Source organism: Thalassophryne amazonica, chromosome 19, assembly GCF_902500255.1.
Source record: "Thalassophryne amazonica chromosome 19, fThaAma1.1, whole genome shotgun sequence".
Classification (NCBI taxonomy): Eukaryota; Metazoa; Chordata; class Actinopteri; order Batrachoidiformes; family Batrachoididae; genus Thalassophryne; species Thalassophryne amazonica.
Window position 1 is genome coordinate 67546975 of NC_047121.1, and position 22270 is coordinate 67569244.

The 22270-nt window shown below is 38.7% G+C and overlaps 1 protein-coding gene and 1 long non-coding RNA gene across 2 annotated transcripts in view; both read left to right on the plus strand.

Moving 5' to 3' along the window:
* Positions 1-2354: 2354 nt before the first annotated feature.
* The window catches only part of LOC117501088, a 30477-nt gene continuing 10561 nt past the window's right edge, over positions 2355-22270 (plus strand). The window contains exons 1-2 of the long non-coding RNA XR_004557924.1: positions 2355-2561; positions 19592-19597. This is a non-coding gene — a long non-coding RNA (uncharacterized LOC117501088). The remainder of the gene's footprint in view (positions 2562-19591; positions 19598-22270) is intronic.
* Positions 2562-4311, plus strand: six6a (SIX homeobox 6a). Its single transcript, XM_034159897.1, has 2 exons — positions 2562-3237; positions 4052-4311. Exons 1-2 carry the CDS (start codon positions 2666-2668, stop codon positions 4215-4217), a joined length of 738 nt encoding a protein of 245 aa, XP_034015788.1. The 5' UTR covers positions 2562-2665; the 3' UTR covers positions 4218-4311.

A 22270-nucleotide genomic window follows, 5' to 3' on the forward strand; every position in this document is an offset into this window, starting at 1 on the left:
GTCAGTGAAATTGGGGTGAGACAGGCAGCCTGTAGGGATGAAATATTTACAGGCAGCTGATTATTTCAGACCACCACCTTGTCGGTTGCTGTGGCAATTTGCTTCCACCTACACTGCTGCATCAGCATTCTTATTCTTTATTTACCTGATCAGTTTAGAAATAATCCCAAAGCAGGGTGAAATGAATTGCCAAAATCTATGCAGCCTGTCAGAGAATAATTTATTACAAAATTGGCTTCAAGTGATGATGGTGTTGATAAATTTGATTTATTATGATTTTTTAAGCGATGTCTCTGATGTTGTCTCCAGTGATCCAGCAAGAGAATGAACAGCTTCATGTGCAGACAGCATTTCATAATGTTGCGTCAGGAGTCTGTAATTCATGCAAAAAAAGAGCCTGAGGGGAGATCCAGACCAAGAGGGGGTTGGATTGGGGAGGGGGGGCGTATGTGAAAATAATATCAGGCTTTTCCATCAGAATGAACTTTACTACTGTATCCAGGCATGAAACAATCTGACCCGACACTTCAAACCATCTGTGCTATCTATCCGCCCTTTTATTTACTAAATCAGCCTGTGCACAAAACGGACTGTGTGTGATACCAAAGCTGATTGTAGGCCGGCAGGGCCTGTAGCTGATAATCCTTTTTACACAAATGTAACCTTCCTCTCCCCTGCAGTGTTTTACATCCTGGCCTGTTTGGAAAGGATGCTGCTCTCTTCTCCTCCTCCTCCTCCTCCTGTGCACTGATGCAGCCACATAAGCTTGAGTCTGCAGGATCATCATCAGTCGCACACAAACTGTAAATAAAATCAATTAGCCTGTGTTTTAAAAGTGCCACTTCCCCTAAAAGGACAGGCATCATCAAGTTAGGCTGTGCCGGCTTGATACGATTTATTATGAATAATAAATAGAAATTTTGTATGGTTGGAAAATGTGAGAAACCTCCGTCTATTCAAGGCTACAAAAAGTGAAAGTGTGGCTGTAAATGTTCACATCTTGTTAGTTGTAAAGAACAAATTGGCCACTTTCAGCGACTTATAGCACTGGGATATTACTTACAGTATATGTATGAATACAAAATGTATTTTGTAGAGCATGATGTTAATGTTAAAAACACCAGTGCTACATATATTAACAAAATATTTAAATAAATAAATAATTCAGCTTCTCAAATAAAATACATTATGGCCCACATTAATGGAACCTTTGCGTTTTCTGTTTTCTTTAAAACATTACAACATTGAAATAAAATGCCAACTTTTGTTTAAAAGTGCTTAGAATTATGATTAAATGTTGAAAAAAAGGTATTAGGTGCGACTATTTTTTAACATAAATTGCATGGCGTTTTGGTCAGATTAAACCAAATATAGTGCAGATTACAATTTTTGTTGTATGATCAGCATCTATAAAATACCCATGCCACGCTGTTTGTTAGAAATTTTTCATTTTAGGCAAAGCATTTTTAAACTGCATCTAACTTTCTATGCAAAAGTGCGCACCCTAAAATGTTGATTTTAAAATATCGTATTCCATGTTTTTCCCTCAACAACAACAACAACAATAATAATAATAATTTGCAAACGTTTTTATTCTAACAAAGAATCGAATTTTAGATATTTTTAGAATTCAGAATAACGTTACACATTTCAAATTAAAAACAAAAACTGTTCCGATGAAAGTTTCTTGGTCGACACTCGACAGATAGCTGCCGATAATCATTCAACTATAAAATTGTTTTTAACAACTTGAATAACAAATCCCTGTTTTCTTCTCCAGAAAGAGGATCTATATTTTCATCACCTAAACGAAACTCTGTCGTTTCACATTTTACTTATTTGAATTTACACATATTCGTTGTTTAGCAGCTTTTCATTAACTATTTTTTACGTTTTATAGCGTTCGTAGATGTGCACGTTTTTACCCATTTATTTATTTTAATGCGTTTATTTTTAAAGATACTATAATGTGTTTTTTTTTTTTTTTTTACCTATTATTATTTAACTGGAGCCGTTGTTTAGTGTTTTCGTTATCAATACAAAGGAAGATGCTTTTTGTTTTCTTTCTTTTATGGAAGCCACGACTGAGTAGTTTAAATATTGGAGATCTAAGATGAAAATAAAAAATAATAATCTGAATGTTTACATTATTTTTTCGGAAGGGAGGCGCTGAAATCTGCTTCCCGTCTGATTGGCCGCACTTGACAGTGATTGACGTGCTTCCATGGCAACCGGGCAGCCAATCTGCCAAATCCAATAGGAAATCATAGAGGGGGAGGGGGGGGGTCGACTGTCTTTTTTTTTTCTCTCTCCCCCTTTACAAAATACATCTCGTCTGGAGCTGTAATGCTTTCGTACTTTGACGTGCGGCCGATCTTAAAAACACTCCGCTGTCGCTTGGTGCCGCCCCCGGCCCGCCGCCTGCCCGCTGTACCCAGCCTGAGGATGCGCTAACCGGCTCCCAGCATCCTCCGCGGCGTCTGGTGTTTGCGTTTTAACGGCGGCTCAGACCGTTGGTGGGCTAACTTTTGGATTGCCTTATTCTTTGGGGGGGGGGGGCTGTCTTGGATTGCCTGGGCGCGCGGACGGCAGAGAGAAGCGCAGGACGCGACGGAGACGCAGGGAGAGGAGGGGGAACCGGGAAACTCGGGGAGAAGAAGCCTCCATGTTTCAGCTGCCCATCTTGAATTTCAGCCCCCAGCAGGTCGCCGGGGTCTGCGAGACTCTGGAGGAGAGCGGGGACGTCGAGCGCCTCGGCCGCTTCCTGTGGTCGCTGCCCGTCGCGCCCGCGGCCTGCGAGGTGCTCAACAAGAACGAGTCGGTGCTGAGAGCCCGGGCCGTGGTCGCTTTTCACACCGGCAATTTCCGCGAACTCTACCACATCCTGGAGAACCACAAATTCACCAAAGAGTCGCACACGAAGCTGCAGGCTCTGTGGCTGGAGGCGCACTACCAGGAGGCGGAGAAGCTGCGAGGCCGCCCGCTGGGGCCCGTGGACAAATACCGGGTGCGGAAGAAGTTCCCGCTGCCCAGAACCATATGGGACGGAGAGCAGAAAACCCACTGCTTCAAGGAGAGAACCCGGCACTTGTTACGAGAATGGTACTTGCAGGATCCCTACCCGAATCCCAGCAAAAAGAGGGAGCTGGCACAGGCCACAGGACTGACACCCACACAAGTAGGAAACTGGTTCAAAAACCGCAGACAAAGAGACAGAGCGGCGGCTTCGAAAAACAGGTGAGTGCACGGCGCCGTCCGTGCACCAGCGCGCACACTCACCCAGCCGCAGCAGCAGCGCGCAGCCTCAGCAAACGCTGTCCTTCAGACGAATAAAAATACATCTAAATGATAGGACTTACGACGCATGTTTAGTGTCATAATATCAGGAATCAACATATTAAAATAAAATAATCTGAAGAATCATTGATATTAGTGATTTAAAAACACATTCATGGTTTTAAATCATCATTGCAATTTTATTTATTTGTAGAACATAAACAGTGCAAAAATGCGCAGAATACAAAGAGAAAAAAGATCATCGTTTGGATTTGAATAATAGCTTTTTTAGAACATAAATATGACTGCGTGCATTTAATTTCGTGTAATTATCCATCCAAACTGGAGTATGCAGTTATAGTCCTGTTTTGAGCTGCACAGCTCACATTAATTAAAAAATATGGAATTAAATATGAGCCTAATATGCTTGAAAGAATTGTTACATAAAGAAGAAACTGATTATGAGAATTATTTCTCTGACTCTTACGTTATATTTGTACTACATTTTTGTATATTTATAGATTTTTCTATTTTTTTTCTGCAAGTAATATATTATCTGGTTAATACTTTTCAAACGGGAAGAGAACATTTTGTAAATGGATCAGAATGTAAATTTTCTCACTCCTATAAGATTTTTTTTAATAATGATTTACTGATGTATTAAAAATGTAATCCCTAAAATGAAGTGCACGCGCGCTGCATGCGCTTTTACGCAGAGTTTTTTTTTTTTTTTTTTTGGGTGAAATGTTGCTCCATCTTTTCGCGTCCTCTGCAGGCTCCAGCAGCAGGTCCTGTCCGGCGGTTCGGTTCGCTCCCTGGCGGACGAGGACGGCACCGTGGACCGTTTGGGGAACTCCTCCAGTCCGGAGGCGAGTCTGTCCAGCAAAGTGGCCGCGTCCGCCATCTCCATCACCTCCAGCGACAGCGAATGTGACATCTGACGGCCACATGTCGACGAGTCAAAGACAATCTGATAAAAACAAGTCATAGTGCCTGCGTTCAGTCAATTTAAAAATAAGAAAAGAGATGGAAAAACGCAAACTGTTATTTGCCAAAACAGGAGAGGACGAGCGACTTTTTTTTTTTCCTTTAGGCCTGTTTGGTTTGATTTGCGTTTTGCCCACTCGTGAATAACTGATTTTAACACGGACGACATTTCACTGACTAATAAACCAAGATGAAAAAAAAAAAAAACAACAAACAAAAAATTAAAAATGGATGAGACATCCGCGCACTCCTGTTGTTCTCTGTGGGTATTTTATGTTGGGGAGTAAAAAAAAAAAAAAAAAAAGGAAAAAAAACTGTGATTTTTTTGTTTTTAAAGTTTTATAAATAATGTTTATTGCCTATTTAAAAAGACCTGCTCTGTCTGTTGGACTTTCATATTCTTTTGCTTGGTGTTTTTAATACTTTACCTTGTACACAGGTGAACCTGTTGAGCATGCGCGCTTTAGTGGAAAAAAATGTGTTTCGGTCAAACAAAAGAGATAACTTAATAAAATAATTCTTCGTCAAGAGCGTTTAGTCTTTTTTGCATTTCTGTATGACTGGAAATATATATTTTTAAATAAAAAATAATTTAGATGGATTGTCTGAGTGAGCATGCGCGCTTTGTTCCGGACAAACAAGAAAGATCACTTAAAATAGTTGTTCGTCGAGACAGTTTAGTCGTTTTTTGTTTTTGTTTGTTTGTTTTTTGCATTTCTGTATAACTGGAAATATTTTTTGTTTTAAATACAAGAAAAATGTAGATGTATTTGATTTGTCTGAGTTGCGCACGCTGCAGTGTAATTGGCCAGCATGGTTTGCGTTCTGTAATGCAGAACGACAGTGAGAGGTCACACAGAGGTCGACTCACGAGCCTGGATGAGACTAAAAAAAGAGGGAGGGAGCATATCCATATTCTGAATAGCATTTGATTTAATACCCATAAAACATTCCATAAATGAAAAGAAATAACCGTAATATTCCACTAAAAGTGCAACATTTGTTTATTTAGTTAATTTATTTATGCCCCCCCCCCAAAAAAAAGGTATTAAAATTTTTTCGGATGGTAGACCTCTTAGTTCCACCAGCAAAGGCTATATACAACACTGACGTGTAAATTAGGACATTCCTATTTGCACCACCCTCATCTGCACAAAATTAATGTATAATATTAACGCATATTTGCCCACACCATCCCAAAATACAATATGGCTATTGCGTGATACGGATGACTAATATACAGCAAGTGGTGCAAATTGCAAATTCATCCATATCTCACAATATACACCACCCGTGGTGTATATAGCCAGTCCCAGTTCGACCAGAGGCCGTGTGTGTTTGTCCCAGCTCCCAGCGTAGTCTCACGCTTTTTTCGTGGCCCCCTCACGAAATGAGTCACATTTTCGTGATGCGGATTTTTTGTTTATTTCATTTTACTATTTCAAATCCTACCCCTTCCCGTAACAATAAGAGACAACCCCCCCCCCCCCCCCCCAAAGTCAGCAGTCACAAAATTAATTTGTGCTCCCATCACGAAAAGCGGCCCATTTTCGTGATGGCATCACAAACCATAGATTAATTTACTTCTTGTAATGCCATCACGAACTGCCGTGAGATCGGTAAACCTTGTGCTAAATCTCAGTGTGGGTCACTATGCCGACCCTGAACAACATGGGGTCATCTAAAAGACAAACTACATCTTAAAATTGCAATTGATATATTTCTCATGGCTTGTTTTTTTAAAATTCATGTGCTTTTTATTCGTTTATATGACCCCTAAAACAAAGCTTCTTTTTTTTCTGGAAAAAAAAAAAATCAGTCATTATATTTTTTAAAAATGCATACATAAACATAAAATATATCATTTCTGCAGTCAAACTTTAATCTGGAATTGCAGTATCTTTAAAATGTAAACATTTCCCTGTTGTTATTTAATGATTCTGTCCTTTTTGAAATAAGGTCAAAATCAAAACATTAAACAAATTTTTTTTTTTATTTCTTCCAGAGTCATGTAGTGTTTTATCTCAGTATTTCACCACCCTTCTTTAATTTAATATCCCACAAAGTACGCAAATCCAGCCTGAAGAAACCTATGAGGGAGCAAATAAATAGCCAAAAGATTTTCAGATGAGGTTTAACTGATATAAATATTAAAATATTATTTAACTATATAATTAATTGCCTGAGAAAACAATTTGTTTAATTTTACAGAAACCACAAATTATTATTGCCAAAAATGTGACTTTTTTTTTTTTTTTTTTACAAAATTCATATTGTTCTGTTTATTATTTTAAAAAGTTCACATCTACAGACATGCACATGCTGCTTTTAACTTTCATACAGCCATAGGTGTAGGATGTGGGGGGGGGGCAACCAACCCCTGGGGCTCTGCAAAATGCTCAGATTCGGGCAGATGGGCTGGGAAATTTGGGCATGGGCCATGTAGACTCTGAATACAGAATAGAATTACCTAAAATGTCAGACTTATTTTTGCAAGTAATGTAAACAATCAAACCGCTGTTTTTTCACCAATATAAATATAAATATGGGTATATAAATATATGGTAATTTAAAGAGTCATGGGGGTTTCTGAAATTTGGGCAAATTTGGTGTCGCCCCCCCAAATAGACCCCACCACCTACGTCTTTCCAGCATGTGCTGTATGCACATGCTGTAAAGTTTGTTAATGTGATCAAAAAAATGTGACAGAATTTTGTCAAGCTGCTTAAGTAGGTACCACTGATTATTTTCTTTCTTTCTTTCTTTCTTTCTTTCTTTCTTTCTTTCTTTCTTTCTTTCTTTCTTTCTTTCTTTCTTTCTTTCTTTCTTTCTTTCTTTCTTTCAATGCACAGGTTCTTTTAGGTAATGGATGCATGCAGTTTATAAGAAAATGAGGTTCCATTTTAATTAGGCTTTAAAAGCATTTTTTTTAACACTATTGAGTCATCTTCAGCAGCTGTCTTCTTGTTGTCATATAGTGGGCAGTATACACTTTTCCTTATGTGGTTTCTAATTTATGGTTAATTCATTTCTTCGGTGTTATGGGAATCCTTCTGTTGGAGTGTTTGCACAGTCCAAATCAGATTTTTCTGTTTATGCCCTGATAAATATAAAATAATTAATTAATAAATAAAACACTACATTTTTATCCCAGCTCATGGGTACTTATAACATAAAAACATTTGCACAGTAATTTCTTTAAAGTGAAAAGTCTGACCTTATTAATTGTGCACATCCATCAAGTGGATTATTGTTGCATTGTTATATTTGCTGCAGCAAAATTTTAATTACAATATCTCTTTCCACACCTACAAATGTTTACAAAAAAGGGGGTCAGGAGGTTAGTAGCTATTTCCTTAGTTAGTGAATAACACTTTACAGTCAGGTCCATAAGTATCTGGACAGCAACACATCATTTGTACTTTTGTTTCTGTGCACCATGACAATAGCTACATATACATGAACAGTAATATTCTGATCTTATTCTGATTAAGACTGTAGTCTGAGTAAGACCCTGCCATATAAATTGCATTTTCTGATTGCCTGAACCTGAATAAGGACATTATCAGAGTAAGCAATAGTCCAATTGACACGTGAAGAAGGCCAATCTTATTTTGCTTACTGAGATATGTAAACACCTTAACCAGACTATGACCTCCTACTGGAGTTTTACCAACACATAAGATATGGGGACATAATGCAACTGTGAGTCATTTTGCAGGTAAACAGGAATATAATTGAAATATTCTTTAAAAAACTCAGGCAAATGCCATTATCCAAATATGTTCTTATGTTGAATAAGGTCAATAATCGGATTATTACTGTCCATATAAACCAAGTCATTGATGGTGAAATAAATAGATGTGCTTGTATATGCCTATGTGCATGAGTATGAGCTTCAATTCAAGGGGTTTAACAAAGATATCACATTAATTATTTAGAATTACAGCCATTTATATATGCAATCACTCCATTTAACATGAAAAACACTTGGGGTTTTATTTCAGACACAGTATCAACACAACATATTTACATCTTGTGTGCTAGGATTAATTTAACTTGGTAATATACATCCATTCCTGCATTTAAGGCCTGCAACACATTGGGACGCTAAAGCATTTAACATGTTGGAATTAATGTAAAATCTCAATGTACTTTTCTGCATTAATGCTGCTTTCACACAAATGTAAATTATCTTTAACAAGGGCACTGTGACACCTCCATACCATAACAGAACCTGTTTTTTGGACCTCTTACTGATAACAGTCTGGGTGGTCCTTTTTGTCTTTGGTCTGGAGCACACAGCATCCATTTCTTCCAAAAAAAAAAAAAAAAAAAATCTGAAATACTGATTTGCCTGACCACAGTAATTTTCCACTGTGTGGTGGTCCAACCCAGATGCCTCTGGACCCAAAGAAGTTGCTTCTGGACAAGATTAACATAAGGTTTTGTTTTTGCACAGGAAAGCTTTTTGTGCCATTTGTGGATGTTAGTCCATATTGCAATGCTTGAGAAAACTTTCCCAAAGTAATCCCTTACCTGTGTGGTTATATCAGCTATTGATGAATGATGGTCATTGATGCAGTATATCATGGGTATTCTGTTTGTGCCCTTTATGCTAGGAGTGTAACAAACAGTACATCATGAATTGTGATAATTACATTGTGGAGCCTGTATCAAACCATATTTTTTTTTTCGAAGTGACCATTGTGATGCCATGAAAAGTCAACTATTGCATGTAAGAAATAATGACCTCTTACAGAACAATCTTGCAGATGTCCTCTTGCAGATGTTTAAAATTAACATCAAGGAATTTGCAATTTATACTTAAGAATAATTTATTTCTGTGAAGTTAAACATTTGCTACAGATTACTTTGCACATAATTGTTGTGAACAGTGATTTAATTATGTATCATGATACATATCAAATCATAACAGGTGCACAAAACATTCCTCCAGTTTGCTTGAATCCTTTGATGATATTACCTGTTGACAATGCCATCATTATTTCATGTTATTTTATTTTAATCTCAATACTAGCCCTAAATTTTCCAATCCCAAATTATTCTGGGATGTGTTGCAGGCCTAAAATGTATGAATGTGTGTACATTAACAAATTAAATGAAGTTGTTCAGACAAAATATGAAATATCTTGGATTCATGCGGTCTACAGTGGAATAGAAGTGGAAGTAAACATCAGAATCAATGCAGGATTTTGTATTTATTTATTTATTATTTTTAGTCATTTACTGTCCCAAAATCACTAAAGGCCCTTGGGCAAGGTCCTTTTCTGATTTGGGGTTGTAGATCAGTATCTTGTTTCAAAGTATTTCCTATCTTTCAGAAGGATTAAAAAGCAGGTGGCTGAAGCAGGAGTTCAAATTGAGTTTAACTGACTGGACAGGCGCCTGGTTTGCTCCATTTAATCAGGCAACATTAACTACTGACATAGACAAAAGCTCTTTATTTATTTATTTATTTATTTATTTATTTATTTATTTTAACCTAACCTTACCAACCCTCTCTCGTCTTAGCTCTTCATCTTCATGTTTAATTTTTGCTTTGTTCAATCTCCTACCACGACCAAATGCTGAAGTATTTCAATTTCTACTGATAATAAAAAGTTTTCCCTCGCAGTCAGTGAGCTTGTCAGAGTGGTCAGCAGTAATCGGTGCTAATGAATGCTCTGGTTGAGGTCCCTGCTCAGACAAAGGGGCCCCACTGCTGTTTTGTGAGGGGCAGTGACCACGGGTCCCCGCTCACAGAATAAGACCCCTGTGAGGGGAGTCTGTCCCATCAGGGGTGTTACACTGTGCTTTGGCCTATTAAAAGAATTTAATTACTAAATATTGTTTTCTGTCTTGTAGTAGCCTGCTCATAGTCACAGCGTATCAATTACACTTCAGTAATTCCATATACTGGAATAAAATGCCTGTTTTTTTCCCCCTGAAACATTTGAGAGAACTGTGAACTTGCAGTTCTTGCACTTGGCTGTGATATGCCTTGAAGGCCGGCCTGCAGCCTATATGCTTATTGTGAATGAGCCTGTCGTTGTTTGGTGCACAAGCACTCTGAAGAGGAATGCAGTTTGTTAAGAGGCTGCACGTACGTGCACGAGAGCCTGCCCAGGTTCTGGATCCTGCAGCAGACAGGATCAAGGACAATGGATCTGTGTTTTACAAACAGGTATTTGAATAATGTAATAGTGGCAAGATGTTAAATATGACAATAAGACAAACAATAATGAGCTTATTAGACATATTTTATTATGTATAATTTAAAATTATTGCACTCATGAGTGTTTTGATTAGAAGCATCTTTTTTGTGTGTGTAAAATTAGTTTTGTTTAGGAAAACAAGGTATTGTTTAAATGTATTTCCTTTTATTTTTAAACATTTTACAGCTTTCTTTCTCATCTTGTCATTATATATATATATATATATATATATATATATATATATATATATATACACACACACACACACACACACACACACACAACTTAATGAAAATTATATATTTTCTTTTTTCTCCAATATGGTTTGATAGAACAGAGTTTGTTTACTATATATATGCATTATTTATAAACAAACAAAACAACAAAAAATTAAGAGCATGTGACAAACATCACACTTCAGCCAAAGTTGCACAATTACAGATATGTATAAATCTTTTAAAATGCAAACAAAAATAAAAGGAAAATATTCTAATGATAAATGTCACTTTACATAAATATTTTGTGTTATTTGTACCAAATAACACATTTTTGTGCGTATTATTGCATTAAATGCAATAATATGCCTGTTTTTTTTGTTGAGACTCATTCATTAGTTTGAGACAATTTGAATAAAAAAAAAACATTGCACAGTATTAGAGATCATACATTAAACCTCTTTACTTTGATGAGCCCCAAAAATGAATTCTATGCCGGACACTTCTTTTCTCTACCTCTCCACCAGTTTTGATACAAATTGGTTGGTAAATTTTTGTAGTACTCCGACAAACCAATGCAAACAGATGCAGAAGGACTCGTAACCTCGTTGGCAGTGATAATAAAGAACTGTTCAAACATGAAGTGTTTGAGAGTGTGAATGGATCCTCGTTGTGTACAGGCTCTGAAATCTCCTGCAAGACAAAAGGATTGGCACAGCAGGGTTAGACAGCAGGTGACAAGTATCAATCAGTGCATTTTGTGTCATCTTAAAGCGTTTCCACAGATTTACACACTGTGAGTGTAGCAGGCGTGCACACACTGTGTACTGTGTCCACCCGCTGTACAGCTGCATCTTAAAGGTTTACATCTTAAAACAGGATAGATTTGTTTTTAGACTGATATCTTCAGATCCTTCCTAAACACACATTATTATTATTATTATTATTATTGCTGCTGTTGGTGTGGTTAAAATGTCTTATCACAGTACATAAATAGTGGTGATAAGTGCCATTTATATGTTATTACATGGCACTTACAAGACTGCACTGGTTCATCAGTTTGATTTCTCCTCTCAGTTTCGCTGATGCGTTCAGGGTCACTCAGCAGGGAAAAACATGTCTTTTTCAGCAGGGCTTTGTCCTCAGCAGTCTTCTTTTCCAAACAAAGTGCTTTCCATCTTGCGTGCACCTCGATTTTTATACCAAGCACTATTTTTTGGTGCAAAGGTTGAGGTTTTTTTTTTTTTTTTTGAGGATGAAAGGAATCAAGTGAATGTTGCAAACACATTGCACAAAGGAAGGTAGATCACAAATATTCATTTTAAAAACATTTTTGGCTCCCCCCCCCCCGCTTTTTTTTTTTTTTTGGAACTCGTGCATCATTAGTTAGGGTGCCTGTTATTTCATCCCTGCAGGTTTTACAGCTTCGTGATGACAAACAACACGTGAAGTGCAAGCTCATATCGCCCTCTGGTGGCCAGGATTTCCTGCCTGAATGGGCGCAGTATCTGGCGTGTGTGTGTGTGTGTGTGTGTGTGTGTGTGTGTGTGTGTGTGTGTGTGTGTGTGTGTGTGTGTGCGCGCGCGCGCATGCGCAATACGTCAGAAGCACCAGTTTATCTATGAAACTTCATGCAAAGTCTACAAACCAACTTTATAGTTCTTCTAAAAGCCAAAGTTCAGATTTAAAGTTCAGATGTTTTATTCACATGAATTTGTTTAGTTTTCTCTGAATTTGTGTTTACTTACAAACCAGACTCCTCTCTGTTAATCTCAAAAAAGCTTTTGACACAATTAGTCATAATATATTAAACAGAAAACTGTCCTGAAAACGAAATCCAACTTGTAGGAGCACTTGGTAGAGCACAGAACATGGTCAGCACCCCACAGCCCCTTCAATTTTACTTAAGCCTCAAACTAATTTCCAATCCCTCTGTCCAAGAATACATGTTTGTCCACCACATCTGGAACTAGACCAAAGGACAGACAATCACTGGATTTTGAACAGTCACCTTTGATCTTGATCTTAACCTGCTTGCTCATGTTTGTTTTGGTGGTTACTTCATGATCGTGACCTTGACTTTTGATGCTGATTGCTGAACGTCAGTCATGAACACTGGCCTTTGAACCTGAACACTCATTCCTAATTTCAACCCTTGACCTTTTACACTGATTGCTGACCTTTGATTGTTATTGCTGATCTTTAATTCTGATTGCTAACCTTCGAACATTATCTGTGACCTTTGATACAGATGACTATTTGAGCGTTGACCCTGATTGCTGACCTGTAATCCTGAAGGTTGAGTGTTGCTCTTAATTTCTGAAATTTGACCTTAATTACTCACCTTTAATCCTGATCATTGTGCTTTAACCCCAGTTGTTCATCTTTGTTTCTGACTGCTGAGTTTTGATCCCAACACTGATCTAATCTTGATCCCCACACAAAATTCTTAGATTTCATCCTTGGCCTATGTCCCAACCCTCCACCAAGTTTCATTAAAATTGTTTCATTGTGTGTGTGTGTGTGTGTGTGTAATCCTGCTAACAGCAAACTGACAGAAAGACACCAGTGATCACATGACCATCTTTACCAAAGTAATTAATAATTTATTACTCCCAGTCCCTACTTAAACTATTTGGGGGTGTGGCCATCAGAATAATTAGTGTGTCATACAGCTTCCCCTCAGCACTGACTTCCCATGTTCATTGTGTCAGATGATGTAAGACAATATTTATAAATTTCTTTATTTTCACAATAGTCAAATTAGTTAAAATAGTCATACACCTTCCAGAAGACAAAGCTGATTGTGGATTCAGCACCATGGACAGAGACCACATGCTTGAGTCAATCTTCATGAAAATTAATAAAACCATTATCAAAAGAAAGAAACCATTAAAACGTAGTGCTGATTGGGATCCAGATGTGGCTCATACCCCCCCACCCCCACCCCCCTTTTAACATGGTGAAACTGGGGCAATTTTCAACAGTTCCATCAATTTCTGAAAATTCCATACACCAATCTTGATTAAACTTTCAAATAATAATAATATGAAAAAGGATGTATTTGCTACCATAAAGTACTCAGAGAGTGCATACCTTCACCAAGGCCACATATTGCTTAAAATTTCTTCTGGATACAAAATATGGGATGGATTCCATTCCTATAGCACTTTTCCATCTGAATCAGAAGCTCAAAGTGCTTTAAGGTGATGCCTGACATACATCCATACATTGGTGTGCTGCTATGCAAGGTACTTGACTGCACACTAGGAGCAACTTGAGGATTATGGACCTTGTCCAATGGTGCTTAGTGATTTTGCAGTCTGACAGGAATTTGAACTAAAGATCCTCCGGGCTCAAGCCCACCATTTTTGCCTCCAGACCATCACCTATTCCAGTATAGTCTGGGTCATAAAATCTCTCCTTTTCTTAGACATTGACATAACTCCAAGATCAGTTTGTTCTTACAGACACTTATCTTTCTGCTCACCTGCTCAAACGTCATAGTGTCATGGCTCATGTTTCTGGTATTCTGGTGTCAGATTGTCTAGCTTCACGCTTGCTCTCTCAAGTTGTCCCTTTGTGTTTGCCTCTGTCTTATTGACTCACGCTGCACTCCTTTTATTTCTCAGCCTCCCAATTCCACATTTGGTCACCTGGTATGATCGACCATAGGTGTACTGCCATCTACCTGTTTTTGTGGATAACACTTAGTTATCCACAGTTGCCTGTTGGACTGTTTTTCCACATACCTGATCACCTGTTTAAATGACTGATCTCCTCTTCTTGTTCTTCCTGGACAATTGTGTGGTACAAACTGTTCCTATTGTGTGTACTCTTGAAGCCAGCTTCAGTTTGGTGTAATAAACCAGCTTTTTACTTACTTACCTCTGTTGTTCTCTGCATTGAGGTCATTTGTTAAGTCGTTACAGTACAGTCTAACAATGAGGGACCCCACAGAGAACTCACTGCTCAGTCATATATTGAACATGCAGGCTCAACAGCTATATGCACAGGAAGGTAAAGTAAATCAACCTTTAAGTTATGCTTAATTGTTTTTACAGACCTCACAAGAGAGCATTATTAAATGTCTAGAGCTGCTGACTGGCCAACAGCTGGCACCAAGCAGAGTGCATACACCTCCTCAGTTACCAGCAGCATCAGTGCCCTAGAGAGCAGCAATCATCAGAGGGTCTTCTTCAGCATCCCATGCTGAACCTTGTGTTCCTTCCATTGAATACTACAATCATGAGCCCGAAACCTGTTGGTCTTTCCTGTTACAATCTGAAATGACTTGTAGACTTCAGCCCAGTTCGTAGCTCATCAATGCCTCCCAGGTAGCCTTTGTAATTACCCACATATCAGGTTGTGTCAGGGAGTGGGTGGTGGGTGAATAGGACCGGGACTCTTCTATGTGTCAAATGGCACACTCCTTTTCATCAGCCTTTTGAGAGATGTTCGAATGTGGAGCACCTGAACGTGAAACTGTGCAAGGCCTGCTGTCACTCATCTAAGGATCCAGGAGCGTGTTGCATAATGCTACAAAATTCTGAATCTTGGCTGCAGCGAGTGGCTAGAATCAACTCTATGACTGTATCATAGAGTTCTATGGTACAGCACGTCCTAGGGGTTGACTATATTCTCTGTCAGGACCCAAGTTCCAGGCTGTGAACAAGTACATCCAGGACAGGCTTGTGGCAGGAACCATCCGCCCATCCTCTTCACCAGCTGAAACTTTGTTGAGAAGGAATACAAGACCCTCCATCCATGCATCGGTTACTGAGGCTTGAATGACATCACTATTAAAAACAGATATCCTCTGCCTCTGACCTCAGCTACATTTGAACTATAACAAGAAGCTGCTGTGTTTCCAAAATGCAACCTACGTAATGCTACGTAATGCCACATCGAAGACGGGAATGAATGGAAAACCGCTTTTAGTACCCCAAGTGGACATTATGTATATCTGGTAATGCTTTTTAGATTATCCAGTGTTGTATTTTTTTTCCTTGTGTACTTTTACTCTGACATTTCCTCTCCATGTTTATTGTATTTGGCTTTACTTCCTGTTCACTGACTTCCAGATTCACGTGATTCTCCACTTCTGCACTAATTTCTTAAGCATTTTAACCTGTCACAATTCACCACCTATCTGCCAGATTGTGCAGTATTATGGCTGCTCTTTCACGCTGTTCCTTCATGTTTGCCTCTGTATTACTGTCACTCATTGTCCTTGTATGTTTTCTGATCTTAGCCTGCCGATTACAGAGTTGGTTATGTGGTGTAACTGCTCAATGTGTACTGACCCTCTGCATGTTTTTGTGGATAACTTCTGCTGTTCACTTCAAGGACACTGTTTTTCTCTGTACCTGACCTCTTCTGCTTCTTCCTGCAAAATTGTGTGGCTGAAATTGTCTGTATTGTATGTGCTCTCAATGCGAGCTGCAGTTTGGTGTAATAAACCAGCTTTTTACCAACATCCATTGTTGTTCTCTGCATTGGGGTCCTCTCTCAAGCCGTTGCACAGAGTGACTGCTGTTTAGCAGACAAATTGTTCAATTAATCGATACATCTTTCCAGCTTTGGCCCTCTGTTTCACACACACAAAATTGACTGTTTAGTTGCAGATAGAATGCAGAAATTGTAAGGCAATTATGTGGCTGGCTCTTGACACATGAAGCCAATCATTATTCACACAAAAACACTATAATAACTTCAGTTCAGTGAAATTGTTATTTTAGTTTAGTGTAAGTGTGACCTTGAATAGGTGCCAGCAGAATGGAATGCAGATGGGCTGTATCAAACTGGTGGCCCAGGGACACCATGATTAGTGCACAGGTGTGCCTTAGACTGCCCACAATAAAAGGCCACTCTGAAAGGTGCAGTTTTGTTTTATTGGGGGGGGATACCAGTCAGTATCTGGTGTGACCACCATTTGCCTCATGCAGTGCAACACATCTCCTTCGCATAGAGTTGATCAGGTTGTCAATTGTGGCCTGTGGAATGTTGGTCCACTCCTCTTCAATGGCTGTGCGAAGTTGCTGGATATTGGCAGGAACTGGTACACGCTGTCGTATACGCCGGTCCAGAACATCCCAAACATGCTCAATGGGTGACATGTCCGGTGAGTATGCCGGCCATGCAAGAACTGGGACATTTTCAGCTTCCAAGAATTGTGTACAGATCCTTGCAACATGGGGCCGTGCATTATCCTGCTGCAACATGAGGTGATGTTCTTGGATGTATGGCACAACAATGGGCCTCAGGATCTCGTCACGGTATCTCTGTGCATTCAAAATGCCATCAATAAAATGCACCTGTGTTCTTCGTCCATAACAGACGCCTGCCCATACCATAACCCCACCGCCACCATGGGCCACTCGATCCACAACATTATCAGAAAACCGCTCACCCACACGACGCCACACACGCTGTCTGCCATCTGCCCTGAACAGTGTGAACCGGGATTCATCCGTGAAGAGAACACCTCTCCAACGTGCCAAATGCCAGCGAATGTGAGCATTTGCCCACTCAAGTCGGTTACGACGACGAACTGGACTCAGGTCAAGACCCCGATGAGGACGGCGAGCATGCAGATGAGCTTCCCTGAGGCGGTTTCTGACAGTTTGTGCAGAAATTCTTTAGTTATACAAACCGATTGTTTCAGCAGCTGTCCGAGTGGCTGGTCTCAGACGATCTTGGAGGTGAACATGCTGGATGTGGAGGTCCTGGGCTGGTGTGGTTACACGTGGTCTGCGGTTGTGAGGCTGGTTGGATGTACTGCCAAATTCTCTGAAACGCCTTTGGAGACGGCTTATGGTAGAGAAATGAACATTCAGTACACGAGCAACAGCTCTGGTTGACATTCCTGCTGTCAGCATGCCAATTGCACGCTCCCTCAAATCTTGCGACATCTGTGGCATTGTGCTGTGTGATAAAACTGCACCTTTCAGAGTGGCCTTTTATTGTGGGCAGTCTAAGGCACACCTGTGCACTCATCATGGTGTCTAATCAGCATCTTGATATGGCACACCTGTGAGGTGGGATGGATTATCTCAGCAAAGGAGAAGTGCTCACTATCACAGATTTAGACTGGTTTGTGAACAATATTTGAGGGAAATGGTGATATTGTGTATGTGGAAAAAGTTTTAGATCTTTGAGTTCATCTCATACAAAATGGGAGCAAAACCAAAAGTGTTGCATTTATATTTTTGTTGAGTGTAAATAAGATTGTTAGAAGCCATGTTTTTAAAATCATGTCATTGTTTTGACTGAAGGCTTCATAATTTACAGCTGGTGCTCCCTCGAGGGAAGCTGAAAATGTATTTATTAGTCACCTTTGGAAAGACCTAGGCATGTAGCCTATAAAATGCAGTGAATGAATAGACAGGTGAATGAATGCATCTGTCTCCTCATTTGTTAATGTAATAACGCTATGAAAATAAATGCAATAATCTTGTACACCTCCAGATTCAGTGAGCATATAAAGTGGACAAACGGATTAAAATCTGATGAACTTTGATGCACCAGTTTACCTGAAAAAGCATTTTTGTTTTCCTTATGTAATGTCTCATAGCCCTGCTTGCCACCTGCTGAGCACCGTCACCTGCTGCATGGCCCGTGGGTGGTGGATTGGAAGCAGGTGTGGTTTTTAGTGAGAATTTGAATTTGATGCTTTTATCACAGAATGCACAATTGTTTTGCTGTGCCACCCCACTATATCACGATCGCAAGTCCACAAAACCCAACAGAAAGAATTTTGTATGATCATTGCTGAAGCAGACACTTCCTCCTCTCTCTCTCTCCCTCTTAACATATATGCATTTAAAGTTATGTGTAATTTCTCAGTATCTTTCATTTTCGCCACCATGGTCTGGTGGCCACTGAGGTCATGACTGCTTGTTGATAGAAAACTGTAACAAGAAAATGTTGATCCTTATGTTGATCATCGCAGCTGGAAACTCACCAGGAAGGTCTCGTATCAATAATGGTAAAATGCATGAATTATATAAGATGAAAAATTACAGTATTGCCACTTTTATGTCAAAGTGGGGAAAATTCAAGTAGATGTTTTCTTCAATTTTATGCCCCGAGCTACTTCACCTCCTAAGACCCGAGCTTGAACAGGAATTTGGGATTTTTGGGGGAACCAATAATGCTCCCCTGTGTAGCCTCGTTCTGGCAGCTGAGTGAGTGCAGGTACCATATAAGACCACCAGATGGCGACAAAAAACAAAAGAAGATGACCATTAGATAAACTATTGCATATTGAGTTTAGAATCCCAATCAGAATGTAGTTGCACACCTTTTACATTTTCATTATGCATGAGGGTCAATCCTAAAGTACACAGATCCTAATACAGCAAGTAAAAGACATACATGCTGCCTGTCTCTCCCTGTATATCATTCCTTCTCTCTCTGTCTCTGCAGTAAAGGGTGAAAATGCCCCCCCCCCCCCCCCCCCCCCCAATTTTTTTTTAAAGTTTTGGTGATGCTTTGTACACTAATTAAGATATATAGTCCTTTGTTTTATTCTGCATTCCATTCTTTTACATTTAAACATTTTTCTCCTAAATGAAAATACTATATTATTACAAAACTTAGTGAAGATTTACGCCCTATTTTTAAATTACCTAATAGCACACCAGTCCTAATATGCATTACATTTATACTATAACCCTAACATTTTGTTTTTACAATTTAAAATATATATAAAATACAGGTTACCAACATTACATTACTTTCACGCTATTTTTATAGATTCTCCAAAATTTCATCTTTCATGCACATTTGTAAGCCCTTTCGTTCGCATTTTAAATAGTGTATGGTTTCCGAACACAATCAATCCAATTTAAAGACAATTTGCTTTGATGTCTGACTTTTGTGGCGTTGCAGTTTTAAGTGTAATACTGTAATACTGTACTTCAGCCACAAGATGGCGGAAGAGACCATAACAGAAAGTAACTGCACGCTTTGAAGATTTGTGTTAGACAGAATAAAATAAATCAAGTTTTTAGGAGAGTAATCCTGAATATTTCTAATGAGGGAAGAAACTTAAGTAAATTCATTTCTTTTACACTGAATTTTTCTTGCTTAAAAGGCAGTAAAATTTCCTGGAGATTTTTTTTTTTTTTTTTTTTTACTATTTAGCAGTAATGAAAAACAGTATATTTATTGTTAACATAAAATAATTCTCAAGCACCCTCTTATCTGGGACATTTTAAGGCTAACTTTCTAAACCTGCGTTCTCAAACTACAGACCTACTTTGAATCCCAGATATGAAAAAGAAGTCCGCAAGTTACAAGGCTTTCTCTTGTCTGGCTCCTTTTCTCTAGCATACCCTGGTTGCTAAGATAAAACACTCAGATTCTGCCGAGTCCTTTAAATCTGTTGAGTCATTTAAATAATTTCCATCATGCAGACATTTATTCCATCTCCTCTGATAAATCCTGCCTTTGTTTTCATATTTCTGTTATATTTATACATATGTCCAGTTGTCTTCTTTTTTTGAAGAATTCCAAATATTTTGAACAAATTAAAGCCGGCCGAGGAATTCTTTGAAATTGAAGGGTATATGAATAAAGTTTAATGGTCTGTTCTTTGTGTGTGATAAAAACAGCAAATACTGACCCAAGTGTGAATCAGTGGTGACTCTGTGGTGGGTGCAAATGTACATTTGTGCAAAAAAAAAAGTGTTCAAGCAATACACTGGCACCAGTTGGGCTTTTAAAGAGTCTATATTTAAACTGTGTGTACTCTCTAGTTTCTGCAGCTGTCACCAAGTTTAAGTTTAAGACTTTCTGGGTCGAGCACTTGGGTCATAGTTAGAAACCTATCAAAGTTTAAGGCTGAGCAACGCAGAGTCTCTCGCCTTCCCTTGAGGTCATTCACAGAAATCATAGTCTCTCCATATCCTCATGCACGTGTTGGTGAAACTGCAAAAATAAAAATAACAGCAATAGAACATTATTGAGTTGATCACAATCAAAAAGAAGTGAGTAAAGATGTTGAATACTAATACATAAGATAAAGTGAATTAATAGAAATAAACTTAACAGTGACATTTCATGATGTTGGGGGAACTGTTTTTGTTGACTTAAAATGTGAAAGTAGCCCTTGACCTCATATTTTTCCCACAGCACAGCCAGTGGGCCGGATGTCACTATGTGCTTGACTCACTCAGTCAGATAAGTGATGCTTCAATTGTGAGCAAGATTACTTAATTTGTATTGGTCCGATTGTCACCAAACTTGGTACATGCACTACACAAGGTCAAAGTCACTGGTGCATATTTTGTAAAAACCTTGTGAGTGTAATAACTTCTTTTTACTGCCTGATTATCACCAAACTTGGTGTGTCTGTTAGGCATGGTGACCTGAAGAAGCCTATTGCTTTTGGGGTCAAAATGTCAAAATCACTGAACTGTACTTTGTGAAAACCTCCTGCATAAAAAAAGCATCATTTGTTAATGGTAAGCTTGTCAGGATTTGGCCAGGACATCCTGGGTTACTGTAAACTATAAACTTATTAACCCAACAAGTTATATTTTCCAGTGTATGTGCTGCAGATTGTGATGCAGTTATTTGTATACTTTCTTCTTTGGTCTATACGTTACTTTAGGCAATGTTAAGTCAAATGTTTTTTTAAACTTACACTGAAAAAACAACCGACTTAAAAAGTTGTTTCAATTGGTAACACCTGAATGAATTAAGTTGCCTGAACTTAAGTTAGTAAGTTAGATCAACTCTAACTTACAAACTTAAGTTCAAACAACTTAACTCATTTAGAAGTTCCAATTGAAACAATTCATTTTAGTTGGTTCAACTATTCTTTTGTCAGTGTAGCAAATATGGCTTTAATTGTAAAATGTCAGTCTTTTATTTGAACGAAATTACAAACCTTTTGTGCATAAACATGTATAATAAGCATGTTCCCTATACATGACAAAGATCCTACTAATTTAGTATTCTAGTCTGTACTTTAGTAGCAAAAATGCATTCAGGATATGTGACCTGAGTGTTTTGTTCATGTTTTTTTTTAACAGAGTAGCGACTTTAGACATATAGGTAGGTATGTTAGTTAGGGTAGGTATAGGTGGATGGATGCATGGATGACTAGATGGTTGGTCTACTGTTCTGCAGCGCTTCGGTGTGTAATAACAGAGCTTAGCTGGCATTCCAGAGCTGGTGGCACATTGGTGCCGCAGTGATACAGAGAGCCTGGTGATTACCACCAGCCGCTGACACCATGTCACAAATGCACCATTCTTCAGTGAGTAACTGTACTGAGACACTTTCGCCTCCCTCTACCACGACAGAAGGCTTTTGCTCAGCTTTGACACAGGACTGGTCACATGGTGAAGTCTTTCACTTAAAAGCTTTCTGAGGGCACACCGTAGGTTTCTCTCTCTAACATACATATCACAATGACATATTATTATTATTATTATTATTATTAAACCTTTATTTAACCAGGAAAAGAGTCTCACTGAGATAAAAAAAAAATGTGTATGTGCATGATGTTTTTAGCCCTGTTTCTTTGGATGTCAGTCAGACAGCTGAAAAAGACATGAA